General features: G+C 52.5%; 1 protein-coding gene across 1 annotated transcript in view; it reads right to left on the bottom strand.

Annotated features, from left to right (window-relative positions):
* Window positions 1-6,128: 6,128 nt before the first annotated feature.
* CENPE (centromere protein E) overlaps window positions 6,129-27,210 on the bottom strand; it is a 1,817,274-nt gene continuing 1,796,192 nt past the window's right edge. The window contains exon 60 of the mRNA XM_086962044.1: window positions 6,129-6,892. Within this exon, the coding sequence (XP_086818170.1) occupies window positions 6,792-6,892 (101 nt within the window). The 3' untranslated portion in view covers window positions 6,129-6,791. The remainder of the gene's footprint in view (window positions 6,893-27,210) is intronic.

The following is a 27,210-nucleotide window of genomic DNA, read 5'->3' as shown; positions in this document are numbered from 1 at the left end:
CCCAATCGCGGTCCGTAAGCCACCACTGCAGTTGTCTCGCAGTGCCCTCCGAGATCAAGACGTGGTCGGACAAGTTGCCCTGATGCTGGGCCCACTGAAACTTCAGGTCCCACTGCAGAGCCCGCATCCGCCACCGAGCGTGATGCACCAGAAGGATGCAGGAAGCCATCAGTCCCAGCAGCCGCAGCGTCAACCTGACCGAAACCCGGGATAGCGGCTTAAAGATGGGAATCAAAGCCTGAATATCCCGAACCCGCCGTTCCGGAGGATAAACCCGAAACTGCGCCGAGTCCAGAACCGCTCCGATGAAAAGGAGCTTTTGAGAGGGACACAGGTGTGATTTCGGCACATTGATGGAGAACCCCAGGTCGTGCAAGAGGTCTGCCGTCATCTGAAGGTGGTGGACGACTGTCTGGGGCGAGCCCGCCTTCAACAACCAGTCGTCTAGGTAGGGGAAGACTGAAACCCCCAACCTGCGCAGATGGGCTGCGACCACCGCCATCACCTTTGTGAACACCTGTGGGGCGCTGGTAAGGCCGAAGGGAAGCACGATAAACTGAAAATGCTCCTGGCCTACCGTGAACCGCAGGTAACGCCGGTGGGCCGGCAGGACGGGGATGTGGAAATAGGCGTCCTGCAAGTCCAACGCTACCATCCAGTCTTGTGGGTCTAGAGCAGCCAAGACCTGAGCTAACGTCAACATCTTGAACTTCTCCTTCCGGAGGAAGCCGTTGACGTTCCTTAGATCCAAGATAGGACGTAGGCCCCCCTTGTCCTTCTTGGGCACCAGAAAGTAGTGGGAATAACAACCACGCCCTACTTCTGGCCCAGGAACGCGCTCGATGGCCCCCTTGGCCAAGAGGGCCGTAACTTCCTCCTGCAGAAGTGTCAAGTGGTCCCCCGACACACGGTGGTTCTGCGGTGGCATGGCTGGAGGAGAGGTCTCGAAGGGGAGGGAGTAGCCCCTTCGGACGATTTGCAGCACCCACCTGTCCGAAGTGATCGTGCGCCAGTGAGCGTGGTGATGGCGAACCCTGCCACCCACTGGCGTCACATGGGGCCGAAAGCACGGACTAGGAGGATTTTGGGGTAGATGCTGCGGGGGAAGGTGTGGTCTGACCCCGCCGTTGTCCCCGACCGCCACCACGGCGGTTTCCACGGCCGCCACCGCGTTGAAAGGACTGTTGCGGCGCGTGGCTAGCAGCACGTGTGGGGGCGCCCCTTCCTTGGCCACGAAAGGGACGAAACGAACCCGTTTGCGGACGCTGGGTCGAGAGACCCAAGGACTTGGCCGTGACCCTGGAGTCCTTGAAGCGTTCCAGCGCGTGGTCCGCCTTGTCACCGAAGAGGTGACAGCCATCGAACGGCATGTCCATCAAGGTATTTTGGACATCTGCCGAAAAATTGGCAGATCTCAGCCAGGCGTGGCGACGAATCGCCACTGTCGTTGACATAGCTCTGCCCAGCGAGTCGGTCGTATCAAGACCACACCGTATTGAATATTTCGCTGCATCTCGGCCCTCAGCCACAGCCTGACCGAGTTTTGCCCGCACCTCCATGGGGCATTCTGGCAGCAGTTCCGCGACCGTATCCCACACAGAGTGGGTGTAGCGGCCCAAGAGGCAAGCGGTGTTGCAAGACCGCAGGCCCAAACTAATGGACGAAAAGACCTTCTTGCCAAACTGGTCATACCTCTTGGATTCCCGGTCGGGCGGGGCCGACGGGAATGCGGACTGGGAGGTCGAGGCCTGGATCACCAGACTCTCAGGAGTGGGGTGGGTAGACAGGAACTTGGGGTCGTGCGGACAAGGACGGTGGCGCCTGGCCACGTTCCGATCGACAGGCGGACCTGAAGCGGGCCTGGACCAAGTGCCCAACAGAACGTCTGACAAGGCTTCATTAAACGGCAGCAGTGGCTCCTGTGGGCATGACTGCGGTTTGAAGACCTCGGTGAGGATGTTAGGCCTCACGGCCGCGACGGGGAGCTCAAGGTGTAAGGCCTTGGCAGCCCTCATCAGCACCACAGAATAAGCAGCTCCCTCCACCGATGCCACGGAAGGAGGAGAGATCAAACCAGGGTTAGGAGAGTCGTCCAGACCACTGGCATCCCCCAAGTCACCTGTCCAGTCCGGGTCATACTGGCACTCGCGTGACAGAGGGTCCTCGGACCCCTCCCAACCTTCACCGAACTCTTCATCTTCTCCGTATTCGGAGTCAACGATGTAGACCGGCTCCTCGGGGTTCATGGGCCCCATCGGCGCCGGGACCGGCGTCGAGCGACGCCCGTCCGGTGCCGGGGAAGGTAAGGGGACGGCGCCGCCCGGAGCCGGCGTCGGAACCCCGCTGCCGGCCGGAGCCGGCACCGGAGAACCGGCGCCGCGCGGGGGCGGCGTCGGGGGTAACCCCGATGGCAACGGCGCCGGGGAGGCCGGAAGACCAGCCGGCGCCGATCCCGAAGGCCCTTGCGGCGCCGGGGTCGGAGCCGTCGGCGGCGCCGGGGCCGGAGCACCCGACGGCGCCGAGGCAGGGACACCCGAACCGCCAGGGCCCCCAGACGGTAGCACTGGGCCTGAAGGCACCGTAGGCCCCGTCGGAGAACCGAGCGCCCTCATGGCCATGAGGAACGCCTCGATCTCCTCAGGCGTCGCACCGTGCCCAGGGACCGGAGGGTATGAGGCAGGCCGCGCCGGCGACTCTCGCGGAGCCGCGGGGTTGGGGTCACCCGAGCCCCCGGCCGCATCGCGCGAGCGTCGGGGGGAGTCGGGGGTACGATGACGACGCCCCGACTTCTTGTGCTTCCTACCTGACGAGCCTGACGAGAGGTGTCGACTTCCGGAACGCTTGGCGCGGCTCCGCGATCGCTCCCTCGAACGCTCTCTCGACCTCAGGCCCGGTCCCGACGTGGGGCCGACACCCGGAGCTCCAGTAGCTTGCGGGACCGCTCCCGCCTAGCCTTGTTGGTGAGGGCCCGGCAGTCGACGCAGGAGTCCACGTCGTGGTCGGGGCCCAGACACCGGAGACCGAGGCGGTGATGGTCTGTGACCGACATCGTGCGCTCACAGTCATCACAGTGCTTGAACCCAGGCATCCTATCAGGCACAAGTGAGAAATATACTTCGAAAAACTTGGTCAAAGACCGGAGTACTGCTCTTCAGATCTGCGTCCACTGGCGCGGAAAAAAGAAGAACTGACGTCAGCGCGCGGAGGCGGCGTCTATATACTCCAGCGACGTCATCACGGCGCACGACGCCGACGACGGACGCGGAGCCGCAGGGGACGCCTGCAGACGACGCCTACCGACGCGCAGGGGTACTGCTACGCAAAAGTTTCCGGATCCAGACTGACGCCTGGGGATATTCTAAGGTAAGGAATCTAACACTAACGTGTTTCTTTCAGATGTGTCAAATTTAGGAGGCCAGCCAGGGGTGGCATAATACATGCTTCAGCCCCTGGTAGGCCCTGGGTACACCTATGCCCTGAGTTACAGGGTCTGATAAGGTGGCCCAGTACCAATTGGAAATGTACCTAGGGTACATGGAATCCATTTTAGAGAGAGAGCAGTAGGCCTGGGGTCCTGATTGGCAGGGCCCCAGGTCACCTATGTCAAAAACCAGCTAAAACACAGGGCAAAAAGTTACCTTCCTACAAGCACCGTCCCAGACAGGGTTTTGTGTATCCTGGGTAGGCAGGGCTTTACAGGAAGGTGACTGCTGAGTGGCACCCCGGTGCTCACTACGCATAGGCCGGTCAGAACCAGTTCCAGGGGCACACCAGCCCCTGGCCTGGGGAAAGTCCGGCATGGGAGAGGGGTGTAACCACCCCCCTCCTAGTCCCACCCATAGGCAGGACCTAGTCACCGGGTCAGCCCCCTTTTTTAGTATAAAGATAGGAGCGGGCCCCCTGTTCAAATTAGATCATCTTTGGAATCAAGACACGACTTTCTGCGAAAGGACATCAAGATTTCTTCTTCAAGATTCTCCCTTGTGACTAAGGAGTAGTCACCCTGCATCAGCGGGCACCATCCTAAGAACACTGCGGTCTGCTGCAAGTCCTTCCTCAGGAATCCGACGACCCAGCTCGACGAGACCCGGCTTCCCTGGCACCTCTGACCTCTACTCACCTCTACAGCCAAGCTGAGAACCGTGAGTGCGACGAGACCTCGAGGGACCGACGATCGCCAAGACTGCACGACTTCTTTGCAACAAGCCCACCGAGTCTTCCACTGGTGAGTGCTTTGGGGTCCGAGAAGCCCCAACCCTGAGCAGCTCCAGCACCGAAGATCAGCCCTCCAGCATCTCCACGATCTGCGTGGGGCCCTTCTGCTTTTTGCTGCTCACCGCGTTGTTTGGCTACTAGCCGGCTGGCTTGTGGCCTTCTCAACGACGCCCGACGACATCACTGCTGCTGGTCTGGTTGCTCCGACTGGCCCTGGCTTCCTTCTTCAAGAGAAGCACCCCGGACCCTCCTGGTCCACTCCAGACGCCATTTTGAGTCCACCGCGTGGGCTTGAATTTGCCAAGGCTTTGTTGCCCAATCCTGGGTCCAGCGACGCCGACAGCTTCATCCATCGTGGGACAGCTCGCTCCTCCATCCTGGTCGCCGACAACACCTCCTGGTCCGTGAGATCTGCAGAGCACAGCGTCACCCACTCACCTAGTCGAGGTGACTACCATCCGGTGCCCTCCTGGTGCCACCTGACTACTGGCCACGAACTTGGTCCCCTCTGCTTTCAGGTGTCATCCATCTTCAAGATCCAGGCTTGGATCACTTCGAACTTTCTTCACTAGTCGCCTGCCAGCATCTTTCTTCCAGGCTCCTGGTCCGTCTACGAGGATTCCCGACGTCTTTTGAGACATATGCAGCTGCAGCCCCTGGGCTAGGTAACTTCGGCATTTCAGTGCCCCAGCATAGCCTCACTATCCAAGGGTCAGGATCCACTTTCGTTTTCCTCCTACCAGGTCGGGTTCGCCCGAGAACACTAACTTTCTGAAATCTAGCTACCATAGACTTTGTCCCGCATCCCGCGTGAGAGTGCACACTCTGCACCTGAGTCCCCTAGGCCTCCTAGAAGTAATCTGAAGATTCTATAGTCAAGACCTAGCGATTCCAAAGCCTATTAGTACTGTACTTACCTGCTAGTAATTTCGCATTCCACTTTCAGAGTATAAGGTTTTCTGTGCCCCTCGGGCATTTGTATATACTGTGCTAACTTAAGTATTTTCGTAAGAGTTTTGTTTTGTGCTTAGTACCCTGTCCTCATAAAGAGTACAGGGCTGTTGTGATTTTAATAAATACACTGTTTATTTTCATAACACTTGTGTGGTGTCCTTTCACTGGGTGTTCAAGGGGTACATGTGTGGTATAACAGCTGGCTTAAAACACCCTCTCGAGTCTTTAGCCTTAGACTGCTCGTATCCATGCTACTAGGATAGCTGGTCTATAAGGTTGACTTACAACCAATCATCAATAAGGGTTGTTTGGACTGATACAAAGTGTTCACTAGAATAGTGAACATTATATATCAGGCCAACTTCTCACAGCTCCCGCCTGGCCTTCCTCGAAAGGGCCCGACAGTCGGAGCAGGCCTCGTCGTCATGGTCGACGCCCAAACACATCAGGCACAGGCGGTGGGGATCCGTGACCGACATGGTACGGTCGCACTCGTCGCAATGCTCGAATCCGGGCATCCCTAACGGCACCGTCGGAGTCGTAAAGACTTCGAAATGGATCAAAAGATCACAAAAGTTTAGTCAAAAAGTGACTAGGGAACTGCTCTTTCCAGATCTGCGCTGGCTGGCGCGGAAAAAAGAAGAACTGATGTCAGCATGCGGAGGCGGTGTCTAAGTACTCCGACGATGTCATCACGGCGCCCACGACGGACGCGGAGCCGCAGATGACGCCTACCGACGCGCAAGGGTACTGCTACGCAAAACTTTCCGGATCCAGTCTGACGCCTGGGGATATTCTAAGGTAAGGAATCTATCACTAACGTGTCTCTTTCAGATTAGCTTCTACTGCACTGCCGCTACATTTTAAACAGATACATTCAATGTTCGTTTTTTGCTGTGGCAAAACTAGGAGAGAAAATATAATGAGATGACATGTGCTAATTAAATGAGACCAAGCCATAATTTTACCACAATTTTATTTAGTCGTTAAAAAATATATAACATATTTGTGCAAGGAAACAAATGCCTTACAGAAATCTGGAAAAACAGAAAACTATTAGGTTACTACGAGAAATGATGTGTTCACCAATATGTTCTGCACTGAAGATAAGAAAATCAAGATTTACATGTAAACTTCCTTTAGGCTTTTTTTTTTTACTTTTACAGTTCACCAAGTCACTGTGTGAGCAAAATAATTAATTAACCCAAGAATAAACAACAAATCCTGGCATAAAAACTTTACATTAAAAAAGTGCAAAAGAAAGCAAAAACTACTCATTAATTGGTGCACGTTCACATTATATTCTGAGCGCCAACAAAATAAGTCTATTTGGCACAGACATCAAATTATACATTTACTTTGGTTAAACCGTCAAAATATTTATAAATAAAAGTGAATTATAAGCGCATCTGATGAATACCTAAGGGGTATTTTAAATATAGACAGGTGCAACAAACTTTAAATAAGACAAACATGATGTTTTATCACACATAGAAATACAAGCAAAGCTATTAAGAAAGTAGCAAACAAACCGAAGAAATAAACATGTGGATAATACATTAAAAAGAAAAGCTGTACATGAGATTGTGTAGAGAAAGTGCTATTGAAAATCTGGTTCTCCCTTAAGATGGTCTACATTCTTGTGCTTTTTCACTTTTCGATGGAGCAAACCAGCATTCATCGTTGGGGTCTTTTTCTGGCACGGTTTCAGTAGACTTTGCATCTATTAATGACAGAAGGATACAAGAGTAAATTCTATTAGCTTCTTTTCGTAATTTTTCAATTAATGCATGACCTAAAATTATCAGAAACAGGGAAATCAATCATTAAAATGCCGAGCTAGTGGTGATCTCGAGTTTTTCCTACAGACCTTCGACCAGTAGAGCAGAGAACCAGTGGCTTAACAAGTGCATATTTGTTGTTTCAACCGGTTTTAAATTTGCCTTTACACACAAGTAAGGTAACTGTCCAGCCGTATGCAGGAAAGAAATCACATACTCGACAGGAGACAGAGCACAGGTGCAAGATGATCTGGTGCAAATATTATAGAGTACTATCTTTTGCCATACAGTATACCACATGCCATTCTTAATGTGACCCATAAATAAACCTATAGGTGAAAGACATTCAAATCACCAAAAGCAGCAGTACTGTACAGACAAATGAGATTTAGGTAGCTTTTTCAGTACTCATTTAGCACCAAGCCTGTACTGCGTTTATTTACAAACTGAATAATATTTCCTAAATGCACACATTTATGTTGCATAAAAGGTGTCTGTTATAGTTGGGACTTAAAATCACATCTGGAAATGTTGCAGGTGTTGCTATGCAGTTACAATGTTTTTTTATGTAGATAGCAGGTAGTTCACACCTAGCAATGGGCCGCAAAACAACAAAGGTGATATTGTTTAAAAGATCACATGAGTCAGCCACATTTAAAAAAAAGATGTTGAGAGTACTGCTGCTTTGATACCAAGACCAGGGCGTGCTGCCAGCTACATTTGAAGAAACACATACCTCTACTTTATGCATCCAACCGCTGACCTGGAAAATTCCAGGCATTGTCGCATGCCCTAAAATATAACTAATATTTTCAATGGGATACCACCCAATTTGGAAAAAAATTATAATCAACATTTTGCATTTCTTCAAATGTATATCCGAAATGCAGAGGATGTATTAACAAAATCAAGCTACAAAAAGAGGTCTGTTCGCTTTTGAAATCAATGAGATTTAAAAGAACAGGTTACTTACCTTCCGTAAAGTCTTTTCTTGTAGAGACGCAAGGGGTACTTACCTTCAGTAACGATATAGCTGTAAGAAACAGTAGTTAGTATTAGATTCCTTACCTTGAAATACCCCCAGGAGTCAGACTGGATCCGGAAACTTTTGCGTAGGAGTTCCCTTGTACATCGGTAGGCGTCGTCTGCGGCTCCGTGTCCATCGTCCGTGTCTTGGGCGCCAGGATGACGTTGTAGGAAGGTAGCCCCTGACTATGGTTGGCCGCAACTTTTTTGCCGGTGTTTTAGCTGATTTTTGACATAGTTGGCCTGGGACCCTGCCAATCAGGACCCCAGGCCTACTGCTCTCTCTGTAAAATGGATTCCTTGTACCTTAGGTGCATTTCCCAATTGGTACTGGGCCACCTTGTCAGACCCTGTAACTCAGGGCATAGGTGTACCCAGGGCCTGCAGCATGTAATATGCCACCCCTGGCTGGCCATCTAAATCTGACACAACTGGCTGCACGACAGCTGGGGCAAGGTGGTGTAATCACCCCTTGCTGTAGATATAGTATACCTATATCTAACCCTAAAATGGACACCTGTATTCCTATCAGTCACTCCTATGGCAGGCCTTAACAATCCTGAAGGCAGAGTGCTTGGAATCATGTGAGATGGTGCTCTGGCATGAGCTGAGCCCGTTTGCAGCTTGCGGAACCAAGTCCTAATAGCTGTTCCATGATAACGCATACCATATACTCTTAAGTGCATTATAATCCTCGCGGATATATGCCAACTCTGGTATCGCTTTATCAAAACATGTCGAGTAAGGTGTCATACGAATTGGAATACTACAACCTAGCCAATTCTGGCGACGGGGTTAGCATTCCACCCTTCTAGAGGGACACGACATGTATGTAACTGTGAACCCCGGTTAAAGTTAACTCGAGCCTCAGCATCACAAAATGGATGCTGCCACCACAGACACAAGTCTGACCTCCTGCTGCTGGGAGACCTTCCAGCGAGGAGAGCTTGGACAAAGGGTTTCCTGTCAGGGGCGGTGCTAGCACCATCCCAGACAGGGTTTTGTGTATCCTAGGTAGGCAGGGCTGAATAGGAAGATGACTGCAAGTGGCACCCCGGTGCTCACTGTGAATATGCCGGCTTGAACCATTTCCAGGGGCACACCAGCCCCTGAGCTGGGGAAAGTCCGGACAGGGGAGAGGGGTGTAACCACCCCCCTTCCTGGTCCCACCCATGGGCAGGACCTAGTCGCGTGCCAGCCCCTTTCTTTAGAATAAAGGTAGGAGCTGGGACCCTTCCAAATTAGATCATCTTTGAATCCTGAAACTACTTTCTACGAAAGGAACTCAAGACTTCTTCTCAAGATTTCTCCCTTGTGACTAAGGAGTAGTCACCGTGTACCTGCGGGAACCAACTAAGAACACTGCGGTTTGCTGCACGTCTTTCCTCCGGAACCAGACCGACCAGCACGACGAGACCCGGCTTCCCTGGCACCTCTGACCTCTACCTACATCGTCAGCTCAGCTGAGATTCGTGGGTGTGACAAGACCTCGAGGGACCGGCCCTCTTCAGAACTGCACGACGCTTATCCAGCACGACCGCCGAGGGATCCTCAAGTGAGTGCTTTGGGGTTTGAGAAGCCCTAACCCTGAGCAGCTCCAGCACCGAAGTCCAGCCCCCCAGCATCCACGAGATCTGCGTGGAGCCCTTCTGCTCTTTGCTGCTCACCGCGTTGTCCGGCCACTTGCCTGCTGGCTTGTGGCCCTCTTGACGACGAACGACTACATCTCCAACGCTGGTCTGGTTGCTCCAGACTGCGCTTGCTCCCCTCCAACAGAGGAGCACCCCGGACCCTCCTGGTCAACTCCAGACGCCATTTTGAGTCCAACGCGTGGGCTTGCATTTGCCAAGACTTGTTGCCCCAATCCTGGGTCCAGCGATGTCGACAGCAGATATCTTCGTGGGACAGCTTGCACCTCCATCCTGGTCGCCGGCAATGCCTCCTGGTCCGAGAGACTGCAGAGCCCAGTGTCGCCCACTCACCTGGTCGAGGTGACTTCGTCCGGTGCCATCCTGGTGCCCATCTAATCACTGGCTAGTGATTCAGAACCTGGTCCCCTCTGCTTACAGGTATCCTACAACATCGATCCAGGCTTGGATCACATCGAACTTCATCACTGGTCGCCTGCCAGCAACTTCTTCTTTCAGGCTCCATAGACTGCAACGAGGATTCCCGACGTCTTTTCAGCCCTATGCAGCCGCAGCCCCTGGGCTAGGTAACCTGAGCATTTCGGTGCTCCAGCATAGCTTAACTATCTAAGTGTCCAGTTCCTTTTTCGTTTCAACTCTACCTAGTCGGATTCGTCCGATAACACTACCTTTACGAAATCTAGCATCCATAGACTTTGTCCCGCATCCCGCGTGAGAGTGCACACTTTGCACCCGATCTCCCTAGGCCTCCTGCTCGTAATCTGAAGGTTCAGTAGTCCAGTCCTAGCGATCCTAAAGCCTTTGAGACTAGTTATTTACCTGCTAGTATTTCGCATTCCACTTTTGTAGTATATGGTTTTCCGTGCCCCTCGGGCATTTGTGTAAATTGTGCGACTTTCAGAAATTCTTTAAGAGCTTTGTATTGTGCTTAGCGCCCTGTCCTCATAAAAAGTCCAGGGCAGTTGTGTTCTAAATAAATATCCTTTTATTTTCATAACAACTTGTGTGGTGTCCTTTCACTTGGTGTTCAAGGGGTATATGTGATGGTATAACAGCTGGCTTAACACGCCCTCTAGAGTTTAGCCTAAAGACTGCTCTTGTCCATGCTACTAGGATAGCTGGTCTAACAGGTTGACTTACAACCAATCATCAATAAGAGTTGTTTGGACTGATACATAGTGATCACTAGAATAGTGAGCACTGCATATCAGGCCAACTTCTCAGAGACGGCGCCGGAGTACTTAGACGCCGCCCTCGCTCGCTGACGTCAGTTCTTATACACAGCTTTTCCGTGCCAGAAACGCAGAGACATGATAAAAAACAACACTGGTGCCATGAAACTAGGGCCCTGAAAGGCGATTACCGTAAACCTAAATATCGGTTTGCAGAACGGGGAGGATGGGTGGGACGGTAAGGAATTTAATACTAACTACTGTTCTTACAGATATATCGTTACCGAAGGTAAGTAACTTGTGCATCTGATAGAAACAGGTTAGTATTAGATTCCTTACCTTAGAATAGATACCCCAACCAATACCAACCCCGGTGATGGGTCCGCGAACCAATGATCACACCAGAAAGTCCTGGAGAACGGAACGGCCGAAAAAGCCATCTCTCCGGACTTGGCTGTCCAGGCAGTAGTGTCTTGCGAACGTGTGCAGCGAGGCCCACCTAGCTGCCTGACAGATGTCCTGCAAGGGGACTCCCCAGCGCAGGGCAGTAGTAGCCACCGTGGCCCGTGTGGAACGAGCACGAAGCCCCACAGGAGGCTCCTTTCGAGACAAAGAGTAACAAGCCTTGAGGCACAAGACAACCTATCGAGATATGGTTTGTTTGTGCACTGCCCGTCCCTTCTTAGAGCCCACATAACCAACAAAGAGTTGGTCATACACCCGGAGCTGGTGTGTGCGATCCAGGTAGAGGGAGAGCGCAGGTTTTGGGTCCAGGCAGTGGAGCCTCTCTTCCTCTTTCGAGGGATGCGGAGGCGGAAAGAAGGCGGGCAAAGTGATGGACTGCCCGATGTGGAAGGCTGTGACTACCTTGGGCAGGAAAGAGGGTCGTGTCCGCAACACAAAATTGTCCGGATGGACTGAAAGGAGGCTTACAAGAAAGGGCCTGGAGCTCACTCACTCTCCTGGCAGAGGTGATGGCAACCAGGAAAGCAGTCTTCAGAGTAAGGAGGCGAAGAGGACCGTTATTTAGTGGCTCAAACGGAGCGTACATCAGAAAAGTCAGAACAAGGTTCAAGTCCCACTGAGGCATCACGAAAGGAACTGGAGGAAACATGTGAGTGATGCCCTTCAAAAACCTATCTACAACTGGGGACTTGAACAAAGAGGGCTGATCAGGGAGCCTTAAGAAGGCGGAAATGGCAGAAAGGTAGCCCTATAGAGTGCCCAGAACAGAGCCCTGCTGGGCAAGAGAAAGAAGAAAGAGGAGAGCCTCTGAAAGAGGGGCAGAAAGGGGATCCACAGCCTTTGCTGGGCACCATGCCACAAATCTGTTCCACCTGCAGGCGTATACAGATTTTGTGGCGGGACGCCTGGCTGCTAGAATGATATTACAGACTTCGGGAGGCAAGTCAAATGGCCTCAACTGCCGCCGCTCAATCTCCTCGCATGTAAGTGGAGACTGGACAGGTTCGGGTGGACGACCGTCCCCTGCTGCTGCGACAGAAGGTCCTCCCGAAGGGGCAGACAAATCGGGGGATCGACAGACATGCTGAGTAGCTCGGGATACCAGAACCTCTGTGCCCAGTCCGGAGCCACAAGGATGACTTGGGCCCGGTCGCGCCTGATCTTCTTCAGCACTCTGGGCATAAGTGGTATAGGCGGAAAGGCGTACAAAAGACCGCAACTCCACTCGCGACGAAAAGTGTCTCCGAACGAGTGCCGCCTTGGAAATTCCAACACGCAGAACTGATGACATTGCGTGTTCTCTTCTGTGGCGAATAGATCTAACCTAGGCTCTCCCCACTGCTGAAAGAGGCCTTGCGCCACGTCAGAGTTCAGACGCCATTCGTGATCCATCATGCACCGACGGCTGAGTTAGTCTGCCCTGGCGTTAAGGGAACCTGCCAGGTGTTGAACCACAGGGGTCATGCCCTGATGTTCCAGCCACTGTCAGAGGCGCAAAGCCTCCTGGCATAGGGTCCACAACCCCACCCCGGCCTGTTTGTTGCAGTACCACATGGCTGTGGTGTTGTCCGTGAACACCTGCACTACACTCCCCGGGACAGAGGGGAGGAATGCCTTCAGTGGAAGCCGCAGCTCCAGAAGGTTGATATGGAGATGGGACTCCACCGAAGACCTCTGATCTCCGCCTCTCCCAAGTGGCCCCCAGCCCTGGAGGGACGCGTCCATCAAAACTACGTGCTCCGGTTGGGGTAGGGAGAGGGATCGGCCGCTGACCCAATTGCGGTCCGTGAGCCACCACTGCAACAGTCTTGCAGTGCCCTCCGAGATGACGTTCCGCAGGTCCAAGATAGGGCATAGGCCCCCTTTGTCCTTCTTGAGAACCAGAAAGTAGTGGGAATAACAACCACACCCTACTTCTGGCCCAGGAACGCGCTTGATGACCCCCTTGGCCAAGAGGGCCACAACTTCCTCTTGCAGAAGATTCAAGTGATCCCCCGACACGCGGTGGTACTGCGGTGGCATGGCTGGAGGGGTCGCCTCGAAGGGGAGGGAGAAGCCCCTTCGGATGATTTGCAGCACCCACCTGTCCGATGGGATGTTGTGCCTGTGGAGGAGGTGATGGCAAACCCTTCAGCTCACTAGTGTTACGTGGGCCTGAAAGCTCGGACTAGGAGGGCTTTGAGGCGGATGCTGCGGGGGTGGATGTGGACTGGCCTCGCCGCTGTCCCCGGGCACCGCCACGGCGGTTTCCAAGTCCGCCACTGCGCTGGATGTTAGTCTGCGGCCCTTGGCTGGCAGGACGTGTGGGGGCGCCCCTTCCTTGGCTACAAGACGAGCGAAAGGCAGCAGGCTGCTGGGCCAACAGGCCCAAGGACTTGGCCGTAGCCCTGGAGTCCATAAAGCGCTCAAGCGCACTGTCTGCCTTGCCGCCAAAAAGGCGACGACCATCAAATGGCCTTTCCATAAGGGTGTTTTGGACATCAGCTGAAAAATTGGCGGACCTCAGCCAGGCGTGGCGACGCACAAGTTACTACTTGTGTAACGATAGATCTGTAAGAGACATTAGTTAGTGATAGATTAAAAAGGGGGTGGTAATGGACTGAGCATTTGAACCAATCAAACACTCTCACCCAGTCAAAAGATCTGGGTTAAATCCATCACTATTCATTAGCCCACTCTGCCACCCCAGTTCAGACATGGCTATATGCAAATCAGTCTGACCCTGTGCCTCATGGGAACAGTCCAGCCCGAACTGCCAAGCCATGCCTTCCCTGGACCGGAAACAAGCTTCCGGGGACCGGTTTCTGGCATTCCAGCCGTCTTCAGCCCGGCTTGCTTGAATCCAGTGGCACAGCTTTTCCGCGCCAGAAACGCAGAGCCATGTTAAAAACCAACAATGGTGCCATTGAAACTAGGGTCCTGAAAGGGGATGACCTTAACCCTAGATATCGGTTCGCAGAACGGGGAGGATTGGTGCATCGGTAAGGAATCTGTAGGAAGGTGGATATCTGACTATGGTTGCCCCCAACTTTTTGCCTGGTGTTTTGCTGGTTTTTAGACTTAGTTGACCTGGGGCCCTGCTATTCAGGACCCAAGGCCCACTGCTCTCTCTGTACAATTGACAACCATGTACCTTAGGTGCATACCCAATTGGTACTGGGCCACCTTATCAGTCCCTGTACAGTGTACTATAGGTACCCAGGGCATAGGTGCACCCAGGGCCTACCAGGGGCTGCAGCATGTATTATGCCACCCCAGGCTGGCCGTCCATGTAGGAAGGTACATCCTGACTATGGTTGCCCCCAACTTTTTGCCCTGTGTTTTAGCTGGTTTTGGACATAGTCGACCTGGGACCCTGCCAATCAGGACCCCAGGCCTACTGCTCTCTCCTTAAAATGGATTCCATGTACCCTAGGTACATTTCCAATTGGTACTGGGCCACCCTATCAGACCCTGTAACTCAGGGCATGGGTGTACCCAGGGCTGCCAGGGGCTGCAGCATGTATTATGCCACCCCTGGCTGGCCTCCTAAATTTGACACAACTGGCTGCTTGACAGCTGGGGCAAAGTCGTGTAATCACCCTTTGCTGTAGATCTAGTATACCTATATCTAACCCTAAAAATGGACACACAGATTCCTATCAGTCACTCCTATGGCAGGCCTTGACAATCCTGAAGGCAGAGTGCTTGGAATCGTGTGAGATGGTGCTCTGGCATGAGCTGAGCCTGTCTGCAGCTTGCGGAACCAAGTCCTAATAGCTGTTCCATGATATCGCATACCATATACTCTTAAGTGCATTATAATCCTCGCGGTTAAATGCTATCTTTGGTATTGCTTTATCAAAACATGTCGAGTAAGGTGTCATACGAATTGGAATACTAACCCCTCGCCAATTCTGGCGACGGGGTTAGCATTCCACCCTTCTAGAGGGACACGACATGTATGTAACTGTGAACCCCGGTTAAAGTTAACTGAAGCCTCAGCTCCACAAAATGAATGCTGCCACCACAGACACGAGTCTGACCTCCTGCTGCTGGGAGTCCTTCCAGCGAGGGAGGCCTGGACAAAGGGTTTCCTGTCCGGGGCGGTGCTAGCACCGTCCCAGACATGGTTTTGTGTATCCTGGGTAGGCAGGGCTTTTCAGGAAGGTGACTGCTGAGTGGCACCCCGGTGCTCACTACGCATAGGCCAGTCAGAACCAGTTCCAGGGGCACACCAGCCCCTGGCCTGGGGAAGTCCGGCAGGGGAGAGGGGTGTAACCACCCCCCTCCTGGTCCCACCCATAGGCAGGACCTAGTCACCGGGTCAGCCCCCTTTTTTAGTATAAAGATAGGAGCGGGCCCCCTGTTCAAATTAGATCATCTTTGAATCAAGAACTACTTTCTACGAAAGGACACTCAAGACTCTTCTCAAGATTTCTCCCTTGTGACTAAGGAGTAGTCACCCTGCATCAGCGGGCACCATCTAAGAACTCTGCGGTTTGCTGCAAGTCCTTCCTCAAGGATCCGACGGCCCAGCTCGACGAGAACCGGCTTCCCTGGCACCTCTGACCTCTACCCACGTCATCAGCTCAGCTGTGATCTGTGGGTGCGACGAGACCTCGAGGGACCGGCCATCATCAGAACCTGCACGCTCTTAAACCAGCACGACCATCGAAGCGATTCCCTGGTGAGTGCTCTGGGGTCCGAGAAGCCCCGACCCTGAGCCGCTCTAGCACCGAAGTGCAGTCTCCCAGCATCTCCACGATCTGCGTGGGGCCCTTCTGCTCGCTGCTCAGCACGTTGTCTGGTCACTAGCCGCTGGCTTGTGCCCTTCTGTGACGACATCCGACAATCAACACTGCTGGTCTGGTTGCTCCAGACTGGCCCTTGCTTCCATCTCTGCGAGAAGCACCCCGGACCCTCCTGGTCCACTCAAGACGCCATCTTAGGCCCACCACGTGGCCCTGAGATCTGCCAAGGCTTGTTGCCCCATCCTGGGCCCAGCGACGCCGACAGCATCATCCTTCGTGGGACAGCTCGCACCTCCGCCGTGGTCGCCGACAACGCCTCCTGGTCCGTGAGACTGCAGAGCCTAGCGTCGCCCACTCACCTGGTCGAGGTGGCGGCCAACCGGTGCCATCCTGGTACCCTCTGACTACTGGCTAGTAGTACGAACTTGGTCCCCTCTGCTTTCAGGTATCAACAATCTCTGATCCAGGCTTGGATCTCTACGAACTATTCATCACTGGTCGCCGGCCAGCAACTCCTTTTCTTCCGGCTCCTGGCTCGTCAGCGAAGACCCCGACGCCTGTAAGACTTGTGCAGCCACAGCCCTCGTGGCTAGGTAACTCGGCATTTCGGTGCCTGCATAGCCTCTTTACTCTAGGGTCCCGAGTCCCTCGCTTCCGCCTTGCCTTATCGGGTCCGCCCGAGACCTTAAACTTTCCGTGTCCTCGGACACTTGTTTTAATTGTGCACTTGAAGTATTTTCCTAAGAGATTTGGTTTGTGCTTAGTACCCTGTCCTCATAAAGAGTCCAGGGCTGTTGTGAATCTTAATAAATATCCTGTTTATTTTCATAACACTTGTGTGGTGTCCTTTCACTGGGTGTTCAAGGGGTACATGTGTGGTAAACAGCTGGCTTAACGCGCCCTCTCGAGTCTTTAGCCTTAGACTGCTTGTATCCACGCTACTAGGATAGCTGGTCTATAGGTTTACTTACAACCAAACACCATAAGGGACGTTGGAACGATACATAGCGGTCGCTAGAATAGCGAACGTTGCATATCGGGCCAACTTCTCACATTGGTGAGCAGCGGTTGGGATTTGAGCTTGCTGTTGTTTTACCACACGTATCCTAAGAATATCTTGTTGAAAGATCACATAAGTACTGTTAGTACATATAACTAAAGCTTAGAATACTCTGAGTTCTACTGAACCAGCTGTTGCAGCTCCTCAAGGCTTAGCACACCTTGGCTGCAACTCTTAGCAAGGGAACAGTAGGTAAACACATAGTGTAGGTAGGTGCATCACTTACACCACACTAGAAACAGTATGTCGGACAAAGGAGGAAACTCTGAGTCTCCCCTTGTGTCAGTGGACCCTCCACAGGTCATCCCTTCAAGATATACTGTGCTGAGCTTCAAGGAGTTAAGACAAGTGTGTCACTCCAGGAAGATCAAGCAGGGGTCTAACCCCACCACGTCCTTTCTGATTGGTCTCTTGGAGACTTATGATGCCAGAAAAGCTGAGACCCGTCTTAGCTCTTCTAATCCAGAAGGAGACATGCCTCCCCTCGAGGGAACCCGAGACGATCCTGACCTCATCCACCTCGCAACTGAGACTGAAGATGTGGAGGATGATGAGGATGAGGATCCCTCTGGGGATGAGGCAGATAAGGGACAGGTAGGAGTCGTCAGACTAAGCAGGTCCAACTTAAGCAAACATGATAGCGGTACTGGGGGACCCCTGGGGCCACTATCAGGTCAGCTTAACATTGGGAATGGACGAGCCCGATCTCTGTCAAGAGATTCTGGCAGATCCCTTCAAACCAATGGCTCTCTCAACTCTTCTCACAGAGGAATGTCTTCCCCTAAGAGGAGAGTGTATGAAGCTGAAGAAAGGGCAGTCAAACTGAGGATTGAAAGGGAAGAACTTGCCCTGGCCAAAGAGAGACTTGCCCTTGCTAGAGAGCAAGAATTATGTGGGCTACAGCCCACTGGTGGCAGCAATAATCCTAGCAATAGGGAAAGGAGTTTTGATAAAAAGCACCTGAATAAGATAGTGCCCCCCTTTAAAGAAGGGGATGACATCCACAAATGGATTACTGCTTTGGAGAGAGCCTGCACTGTGCAGGGTGTTCCCCAAAGTCAGTGGGCAGCTATCTTGTGGCTCTCCTTTGATGGTAAAGGTAGAGATAAGCTCCTCACCACAAGGGTGGAGGATGCTAACAATTACAAAATCTTGAAGAATGTACTGGTTGATGGGTTTGGTTTAACCACTGAACAATACAGGATGCTGTTCAGAGACACCCAGAAAACTCAGTCTCAAGATTGGACTGACTTTGTTGATTGTGCCACTAAGGCTTTTGAAGGCTGGCTACTGGGTAGTAAGGTTACCGATTTTAAAGGATTGTATAATCTAATTATGAGGGAGCAAATCTTAAATAATTGTCAGAACCAGTTATTAGCACCTGGTAGACTCTGATCTGACCTCTCCACAGGAATTGGGTAAGAGGGCAGACAAATGGGTCAGAACCAGGGTTAGGCCTAAAAACCAGGGTGGTGACCAGAAAAAGGAATCAACCAAGCCTCAAGAGAAGGGTGGGGATAAATCCACAGAGAAGACTTCCCAAGGGCCCCAAAACTCCAACAAGGGTGGTGGGTCCCAGAACACTCCTTCAGAACAGAAGAAACCTTATTGCCATACCTGTAAACAGGTGGGTCATTACAAAAGTGATGCCAGTTGCCCTAAAAATGGTAATAAGGGAAATATACCCCCGGGTAATACTCCTAAACCTCCTGTTACCACTAGTGGTAATCCCCCAGGTGGTGGGAGTGCCCCCAAGAATGTGGTGGGCATTACTTTGGGCAATCAGGAGGACTATGGCCTAGCCAGGTTCCCTGACCACACTCTTGTCTGTGAGACTGGCATGGGGTTTGCCAACTTCACTACTGGACCCCACATTTTGGGAAAGTATAGACAAGAAGTTTTATTGAATGGTCAGAAAGTTGAGGCATTCAGAGACACAGGGGCCAGCCTCACCATGGTGAGTGACCATCTGGTCCCCTCTGCTCAACTGACCCCTGGTTTTACTTATCAGGTGACAGACATTCATGGAATGAAGAGAAGGCATCCCATGGCAGTAGTCAAGCTCAGCTGGGGTAATGTCACAGGGCCCATGAGAGTGGCAGTGACAGATAACCTACCTGTAGATTGCTTACTGGGGAATGACCTGGAACTCTCAGCATGGGCTGAGGTGGAACAAGAAACTCATTCCAGAATGATAGGCCTATCCAGACAGGTTAGTGGGGCAGTAATAGCTACAGCCCCAGTCCAAGCACCAGTCCTCCCTGAAAAGGTTGGAAGGGCAGTGGTAGCCACTGCCCAGGCTCAGACAGACTTTCCAGAGCAGGATAGGAGGGCTGTGACAGTCACAGCCCAAACACAAACTGAGTGCCCTCCTGAAAAGGCTGGCAAGGTTGAAATGGTCTCAGCCTCTACTCAAACAGATAGTGAGGTTGTGAAGCCTGAAACAATGGATCACTCCACTCAAACAGAGAGCATTGAGGAGGAAGAAGAGTCTTCCCCCTCCCAGACACTAGGTGAGAGCCAGCCTCCTCAGGGAACTGACTCTACCCCTGTTGAAGGAACTGCCCCAGAGGTAGTCAGGCCTAGCCTGGCAGAGCCCCTGATGGCAGGGGACCCTTACCAGGTGGGACCCAGTCTGGAGCAGGTAACCTGCACCTCTCTACCCTGCCTCAGTCAGCCCAGGGCTGAAGAGATCAGGGAGGCCAGTGGTGGACCCCAAAGGGCCCCCTGTCCGAAAGAACCCCTTAATCAGCAGATTAGGATCACTGAAGCTGGTAAACCTAGCCAAGTGAAAATAGAACAGACTCCTGAGGGATCCCCCTTAAAAGTAGTTAGGGAACTCCCACAGCTGGACACTGTTGGGCACAGCCAAACATGGGGCCTAAAAACCCCAGACCTGACCTGTCCCTCCAGTAAGCCAAACAGAGGGACTCAGCCTCCAGCTTTAGGTAGCCAGAGGCTGACCCTGAGAGCTCAGTGCATCTCAGCTAAAGAAAGAAAGGCACACATGATGAATGGTGATTGGAGGAAGTTGAGCCCAAAGGTAGAGGAGCCTCACTTCAGTACTCCATCCCAGCATCAGCCTTCTTCTTTCCCAAGACACTACAGAGACAGAGATTCCCTATGGTGGAGACCCTCAGATACCCTTAGGGTGAGGGGTTGCCTAGTGGACCATGACACAGGGGGAAACCAAGCCAGAGCTGGTCCTTCCTTATATGGCCACTTAGGTAATAGAGGCTTACCTGGACAAGGATAGCCTTATCTCCTTTCGTTTGGGGGGGGGTTGTGTAGGAAGGTACATCCTGACTATGGTTGCCCCCAACTTTTTGCCCTGTGTTTTAGCTGGTTTTGGACATAGTCGACCTGGGACCCTGCCAATCAGGACCCCAGGCCTACTGCTCTCTCTTTAAAATGGATTCCATGTACCCTAGGTACATTTCCAATTGGTACTGGGCCACCCTATCAGACCCTGTAACTCAGGGCATGGGTGTACCCAGGGCTGCCAGGGGCTGCAGCATGTATTATGCCACCCCTGGCTGGCCTCCTAAATTTGACACAACTGGCTGCTTGACAGCTGGGGCAAAGTCGTGTAATCACCCTTTGCTGTAGATATAGTATACCTATATCTAACCCTAAAAATGGACACACAGATTCCTATCAGTCACTCCTATGGCAGGCCTTGACAATCCTGAAGGCAGAGTGCTTGGAATCGTGTGAGATGGTGCTCTGGCATGAGCTGAGCCTGTCTGCAGCTTGCGGAACCAAGTCCTAATAGCTGTTCCATGATATCGCATACCATATACTCTTAAGTGCATTATAATCCTCGCGGTTAAATGCTATCTTTGGTATTGCTTTATCAAAACATGTCGAGTAAGGTGTCATACGAATTGGAATACTAACCCCTCGCCAATTCTGGCGACGGGGTTAGCATTCCACCCTTCTAGAGGGACACGACATGTATGTAACTGTGAACCCCGGTTAAAGTTAACTGAAGCCTCAGCTCCACAAAATGGATGCTGCCACCACAGACACGAGTCTGACCTCCTGCTGCTGGGAGTCCTTCCAGCGAGGGAGGCCTGGACAAAGGGTTTCCTGTCCGGGGCGGTGCTAGCACCGTCCCAGACATGGTTTTGTGTATCCTGGGTAGGCAGGGCTTTTCAGGAAGGTGACTGCTGAGTGGCACCCCGGTGCTCACTACGCATAGGCCAGTCAGAACCAGTTCCAGGGGCACACCAGCCCCTGGCCTGGGGAAGTCCGGCAGGGGAGAGGGGTGTAACCACCCCCCTCCTGGTCCCACCCATAGGCAGGACCTAGTCACCGGGTCAGCCCCCTTTTTTAGTATAAAGATAGGAGCGGGCCCCCTGTTCAAATTAGATCATCTTTGAATCAAGAACTACTTTCTACGAAAGGACCTTCAAGACTCTTCTCAAGATTTCTCCCTTGTGACTAAGGAGTAGTCACCCTGCATCAGCGGGCACCATCTAAGAACTCTGCGGTTTGCTGCAAGTCCTTCCTCAAGGATCCGACGGCCCAGCTCGACGAGAACCGGCTTCCCTGGCACCTCTGACCTCTACCCACGTCATCAGCTCAGCTGTGATCTGTGGGTGCGACGAGACCTCGAGGGACCGGCCATCATCAGAACCTGCACGCTCTTAAACCAGCACGACCATCGAAGCGATTCCCTGGTGAGTGCTCTGGGGTCCGAGAAGCCCCGACCCTGAGCCGCTCTAGCACCGAAGTGCAGTCTCCCAGCATCTCCACGATCTGCGTGGGGCCCTTCTGCTCGCTGCTCAGCACGTTGTCTGGTCACTAGCCGCTGGCTTGTGCCCTTCTGTGACGACATCCGACAATCAACACTGCTGGTCTGGTTGCTCCAGACTGGCCCTTGCTTCCATCTCTGCGAGAAGCACCCCGGACCCTCCTGGTCCACTCAAGACGCCATCTTAGGCCCACCACGTGGCCCTGAGATCTGCCAAGGCTTGTTGCCCCATCCTGGGCCCAGCGACGCCGACAGCATCATCCTTCGTGGGACAGCTCGCACCTCCGCCGTGGTCGCCGACAACGCCTCCTGGTCCGTGAGACTGCAGAGCCTAGCGTCGCCCACTCACCTGGTCGAGGTGACGGTCAACCGGTGCCATCCTGGTACCCTCTGACTACTGGCTAGTAGTACGAACTTGGTCCCCTCTGCTTTCAGGTATCAACAATCTCTGATCCAGGCTTGGATCTCTACGAACTATTCATCACTAGTCGCCGGCCAGCAACTCCTTTTCTTCCGGCTCCTGGCTCGTCAGCGAAGACCCCGACGCCTGTAAGACTTGTGCAGCCACAGCCCTCGTGGCTAGGTAACTCGGCATTTCGGTGCCTGCATAGCCTCTTTACTCTAGGGTCCCGAGTCCCTCGCTTCCGCCTTGCCTTATCGGGTCCGCCCGAGACCTTAAACTTTCCGTGTCCTCGGACACTTGTTTTAATTGTGCACTTGAAGTATTTTCCTAAGAGATTTGGTTTGTGCTTAGTACCCTGTCCTCATAAAGAGTCCAGGGCTGTTGTGAATCTTAATAAATATCCTGTTTATTTTCATAACACTTGTGTGGTGTCCTTTCACTGGGTGTTCAAGGGGTACATGTGTGGTAAACAGCTGGCTTAACGCGCCCTCTCGAGTCTTTAGCCTTAGACTGCTCGTATCCACGCTACTAGGATAGCTGGTCTATAGGTTGACTTACAACCAAACACCATAAGGGACGTTGGAACGATACATAGCGGTCGCTAGAATAGCGAACGTTGCATATCGGGCCAACTTCTCACAGTCCAAATCTGACATAACTGTCTGATCAATCAGCTGGAGCAAGGTGGTGTAATCACCCCTTGCTTTAGATATAGTATCCCTCTATCTAACCCTAAAATGGACTCATATCCTCCTATCAGTCACTCCTATGGCAGGCCTTATCAATCCTGAAGGCAGAGTGCTTGGAATTATGTGAGATGGTGCTCTAGCATGAGCTGAGCCGGTCTGCAGCTTTCGGAACCAAGTCCTTTAGCTGTTTCCATGATAACGCTATACCATTTACTCTTAAGTGCATTATAATTCTCGCGGTTATTGCTAACTTTGGTATAGCATTATCAAAACATGTCGAGTAACGTGTCATACGAATTGGAATACTACCCCCTCGCCAATTCTGGCGACGGGGGTAGCATTCCACCCTTCAAGAGGGACACAACATGTATGTAACTGTGAACCCCGGTTAAAGTTAACTCGAGCCTCAGCATCACAAAATGGATGCTGCCACCACAGACACAAGTCTGACCTCCTGCTGCTGGGAGTCCTTCCTGCGAGGGAGGCTTGGACAAAGGGTTTCCTGCCTTGGGAGGTGCTAGCACCACCCCAGACAGGATTTTGTGTATTAGGTAGGACAGGGCTGAAAGGAATGAGACATGCCTGGGGCAAACAAGGTGTCCCTGTACATACTCCGGTCTAAACCAGTTCCTGGGGCACTCCAGCCCCAGAGCTGGCGCAAGACCGGACAAAGGATAGGGGGTGTAACCACTCCCTTCCTGGTCCCACCCAGAGGAGGGACCTAGTCGTAGTGCAGCCCCCATTAGCCGGATAAAGGTAGGAGCTGGTCCCATTCCAAATTAGATTATCCTGAACAACTTTACAAGAAGAAACTCTGGACTTCGACGTTCTGCTCCACAGAAGACGGAAGATATCTCCCTTGGGGCAAGGAGTGTCCACCCTGCACAAGCAGGCACCATTAGCGTCCAGCGGCTTCACTTTGTGGTCTTCCTTCCTGGATCCAGACTTCAGAGCCCGATGACACCCAGATTCCCAGACCTCTCCGACCTCTACCTACATCTGCAGCACAGCTGAGACCCATGGGTGCGACGAGACACGTGGGACAGGCCATCTTGAAAGAAGCAGCACTTCGATCCAGCACGACTTCAGAGGCATCCTCGTCCAAGTGCTTTGGGGACTGAGAAGCCCCGACCCCGGGCAGCTCCTGCACCGAAGACCAGCCCTCCAGCATCCATGAGATCTGCGTGGGGCCCTTCTGCCTGTTTGCTGCTCGACACGTTGCCTGGTTGTGTGAAGTTGGCCTGATATGCAGTGCTCAATATTCTAGTGATCACTATGTATCAGTCCAAACAACCCTTATTGATGATTGGTTGTAAGTCAACCTTATAGACCAGCTGTGAGAAGGTGGCCTGATATGCAGTGCTCACTATTCTAGTGAACACTATGTATCAGTCCAGCAACCCTTATTGATGATGGGTTGTAAGTCAACCTTATAGACCAGCTATCCTAGTAGCGTGGATACGAGCAGTCTAAGGCTAAAGACTCGAGAGGGTGTGTTAAGCCAGCTGTTTACCACACATATACCCCTTGAACACCAAGTGAAAGGACACCACACAAGTGTTATGAAAATAAACAAGTTATTTATTAAGATTCACAACAGCCCTGTACTCTTTATGAGGACAGGGTACTAAGCACAAAACAAAACTCTTACGAAAATACTTAAGTTAGCACAGTATATACAAATGCCCGAGGGGCACGGAAAACCATATACTCAGAAAGTGGAATGCGAAATTACTAGCAGGTAAGTACAGTACTAATAGGCTTTGGAATCGCTAGATCTTGACTATAGAATCTTCAGATTACTTCTAGGAGACCCAGGGGACTCGGGTGCAGTGTGCGCACTCTCACGCGTGTTGCGGGACAAAGTCTATGGTAGCTAGTAAAGACAAAGTTAGTGTTCTCGGGCGAACCCGACCTGGTGGGAGGAAAACGAAAGTGGATTCTGACCCTTGGATAGTGAGGCTATGCTGGGGCACCGAAATGCCGAAGTTACCTAGCCCAGGGGCTGCAGCTGCATAGGTCTCAAAAGACGTCGGGAATCCTCGTAGACGGACCAGGAGCCTGGAAGAAAGAAGTTGCTGGCAGGCGACCAGTGAAGAAAGTTCGATGGATCCAAGCCTGGATCGAAGGAAGATGACACCTGAAAGCAGAGGGGACCAAGTTCGTGACAACTAGCCAGTAGTCAGGTGGCACCAGGAGGGCACCGGATGGTAGTCACCTCGACTAGGTGAGTGGGTGACGCTGTGCTCGCAGATCTCACGGACCAGGAGGCGTTGTCGGCGACCAGGATGGAGGAGCGAGCTGTCCCACGAAGATTGAAGCGGTCGGCGTCGCTGGACCCAGGATTGGGCAACAAAGCCTTGGCAAATTCAAGCCCACGCGGTGGACTCAAAATGGCGTCTGGAGTGGACCAGGAGGGTCCGGGGTGCTTCTCTGTTGCAAGGAAGCAAGGGCCAGTCTGGAGCAACCAGACCAGCAGCAGTGATGTCGTCGGGCGTCGTGTAGAAGGCCACAAGCCAGCCGGCTAGTAGCCACACAGCGCGGTGAGCACGCAAAAGCAGAAGGGCCCCACGCAGATCGTGGAGATGCTGGAGGGCTGATCTTCGGTGCTGGAGCTGCTCAGGGTTGGGGCTTCTCGGACCCCAAAGCACTCACCAGTGGAGCACACGGTGGGCTTGTTGCAAAGAAGTCGTGCAGTCTTGGCGATCGTCGGTCCCTCGAGGTCTCGTCGCACTCACAGTTCTCAGCTTTGCTGTAGAGGTGAGTAGAGGTCAGAGGTGCCAGGGAAGCCGGGTCTCGTCGAGCTGGGTCGTCGGATTCGTGAAGAAGGACTTGCAGCAGACCGCAGTGTTCTTAGGATGGTGCCCGCTTGACGCAGGGTGACTACTCCTTAGCCACAAGGGAGAATCTTGAAGAAGGAAATCTTGATGCCTTTCGCAGAAAGTCGGGTCTTGATTCCAAAGATGATCTAATTTGAACAGGGGGCCCGCTCCCATCTTTATACTAAAAATGGGGGCTGACCCGGTGACTAGGTCCTGCCTATGGGTGGGACTAGGAGGGGGTGGTTACACCCCTCTGCCATGCCGGACTTTCACCAGGCCAGGGGCTGGTGTGCCCCTGGAACTGGTTCTGACCGGCCTATGCGTAGTGAGCACCGGGGTGCCACTCAGCAGTCACCTTCCTGAAAAGCCCTGCCTACCCAGGATACACAAAACCATGTCTGGGATGGTGCTAGCACCGCCCCGGACAGGAAACCCTTTGTCCAAGCCTCCCTCGCTGGAAGGACTCCCAGCAGCAGGAGGTCAGACTCGTGTCTGTGGTGGCAGCATCCATTTTGTGGAGCTGAGGCTTCAGTTAACTTTAACCGGGGTTCACAGTTACATACATGTCATGTCCCTCTAGAAGGGTGGAATGCTAACCCCGTCGCCAGAATTGGCGAGGGGTTAGTATTCCAATTCGTATGACACCTTACTCGACATGTTTTGATAAAGCAATACCAAAGATAGCATTTAACCGCGAGGATTATAATGCACTTAAGAGTATATGGTATGCAATATCATGGAACAGCTATTAGGACTTGGTTCCGCAAGCTGCAGACAGGCTCAGCTCATGCCAGAGCACCATCTCACACGATTCCAAGCACTCTGCCTTCAGGATTGTCAAGGCCTGCCATAGGAGTGACTGATAGGAATCTGTGTGTCCATTTTAGGGTTAGGTATAGGTATACGACACCTACAGCAAAGGGTGATTACACGACTTTGCCCCAGCTGTCATGCAGCCAGTTGTGTCAAATTTAGGAGGCCAGTCAGGGGTGGCATAATACATGCTGCAGCCCCTGGCAGCCCTGGGTACACCTATGCCCTGAGTTACAGGGTCTGATAAGGTGGCCCAGTACCAATTGGTAAATGCACCTAGGGTACATGTTGTAGTTTAGAGAGAGAACAGCCAGGCTGTGGGTCTGATTGGCAGGCCCACAGCCAGAGAAAGTCGTAAACCAGTGAAACAAAAGCAAAAAATCTGGGTGATCATAGGATTGCAGACCCTACTCTCCTACACCAGCTATCCTAGTAGCGTGGACAAGAGCAGTCTTTAGGCTAAACTCTAGAGGGCGTGTTAAGCCAGCTGTTATACCATCACATATACCCCTTGAACACCAAGTGAAAGGACACCACACAAGTTGTTAAGAAAATAAAAGGATATTTATTTAGAACACAACAACCGTGGACTCTTTATGAGGACAGGGTGCTAAGCACAATACAAAGCTCTTAAAAAAAATACTGAAAGTCACACAATTTACACAAATG

This window comes from Lissotriton vulgaris, chromosome 3_1 (assembly GCF_964263255.1).
Source record: "Lissotriton vulgaris chromosome 3_1, aLisVul1.2, whole genome shotgun sequence".
In the NCBI taxonomy this organism is placed as follows: Eukaryota; Metazoa; Chordata; class Amphibia; order Caudata; family Salamandridae; genus Lissotriton; species Lissotriton vulgaris.
The sequence above is the reverse complement of the archived record's forward strand: the minus strand, read 5'-3'. Positions and strand labels throughout refer to the sequence as shown.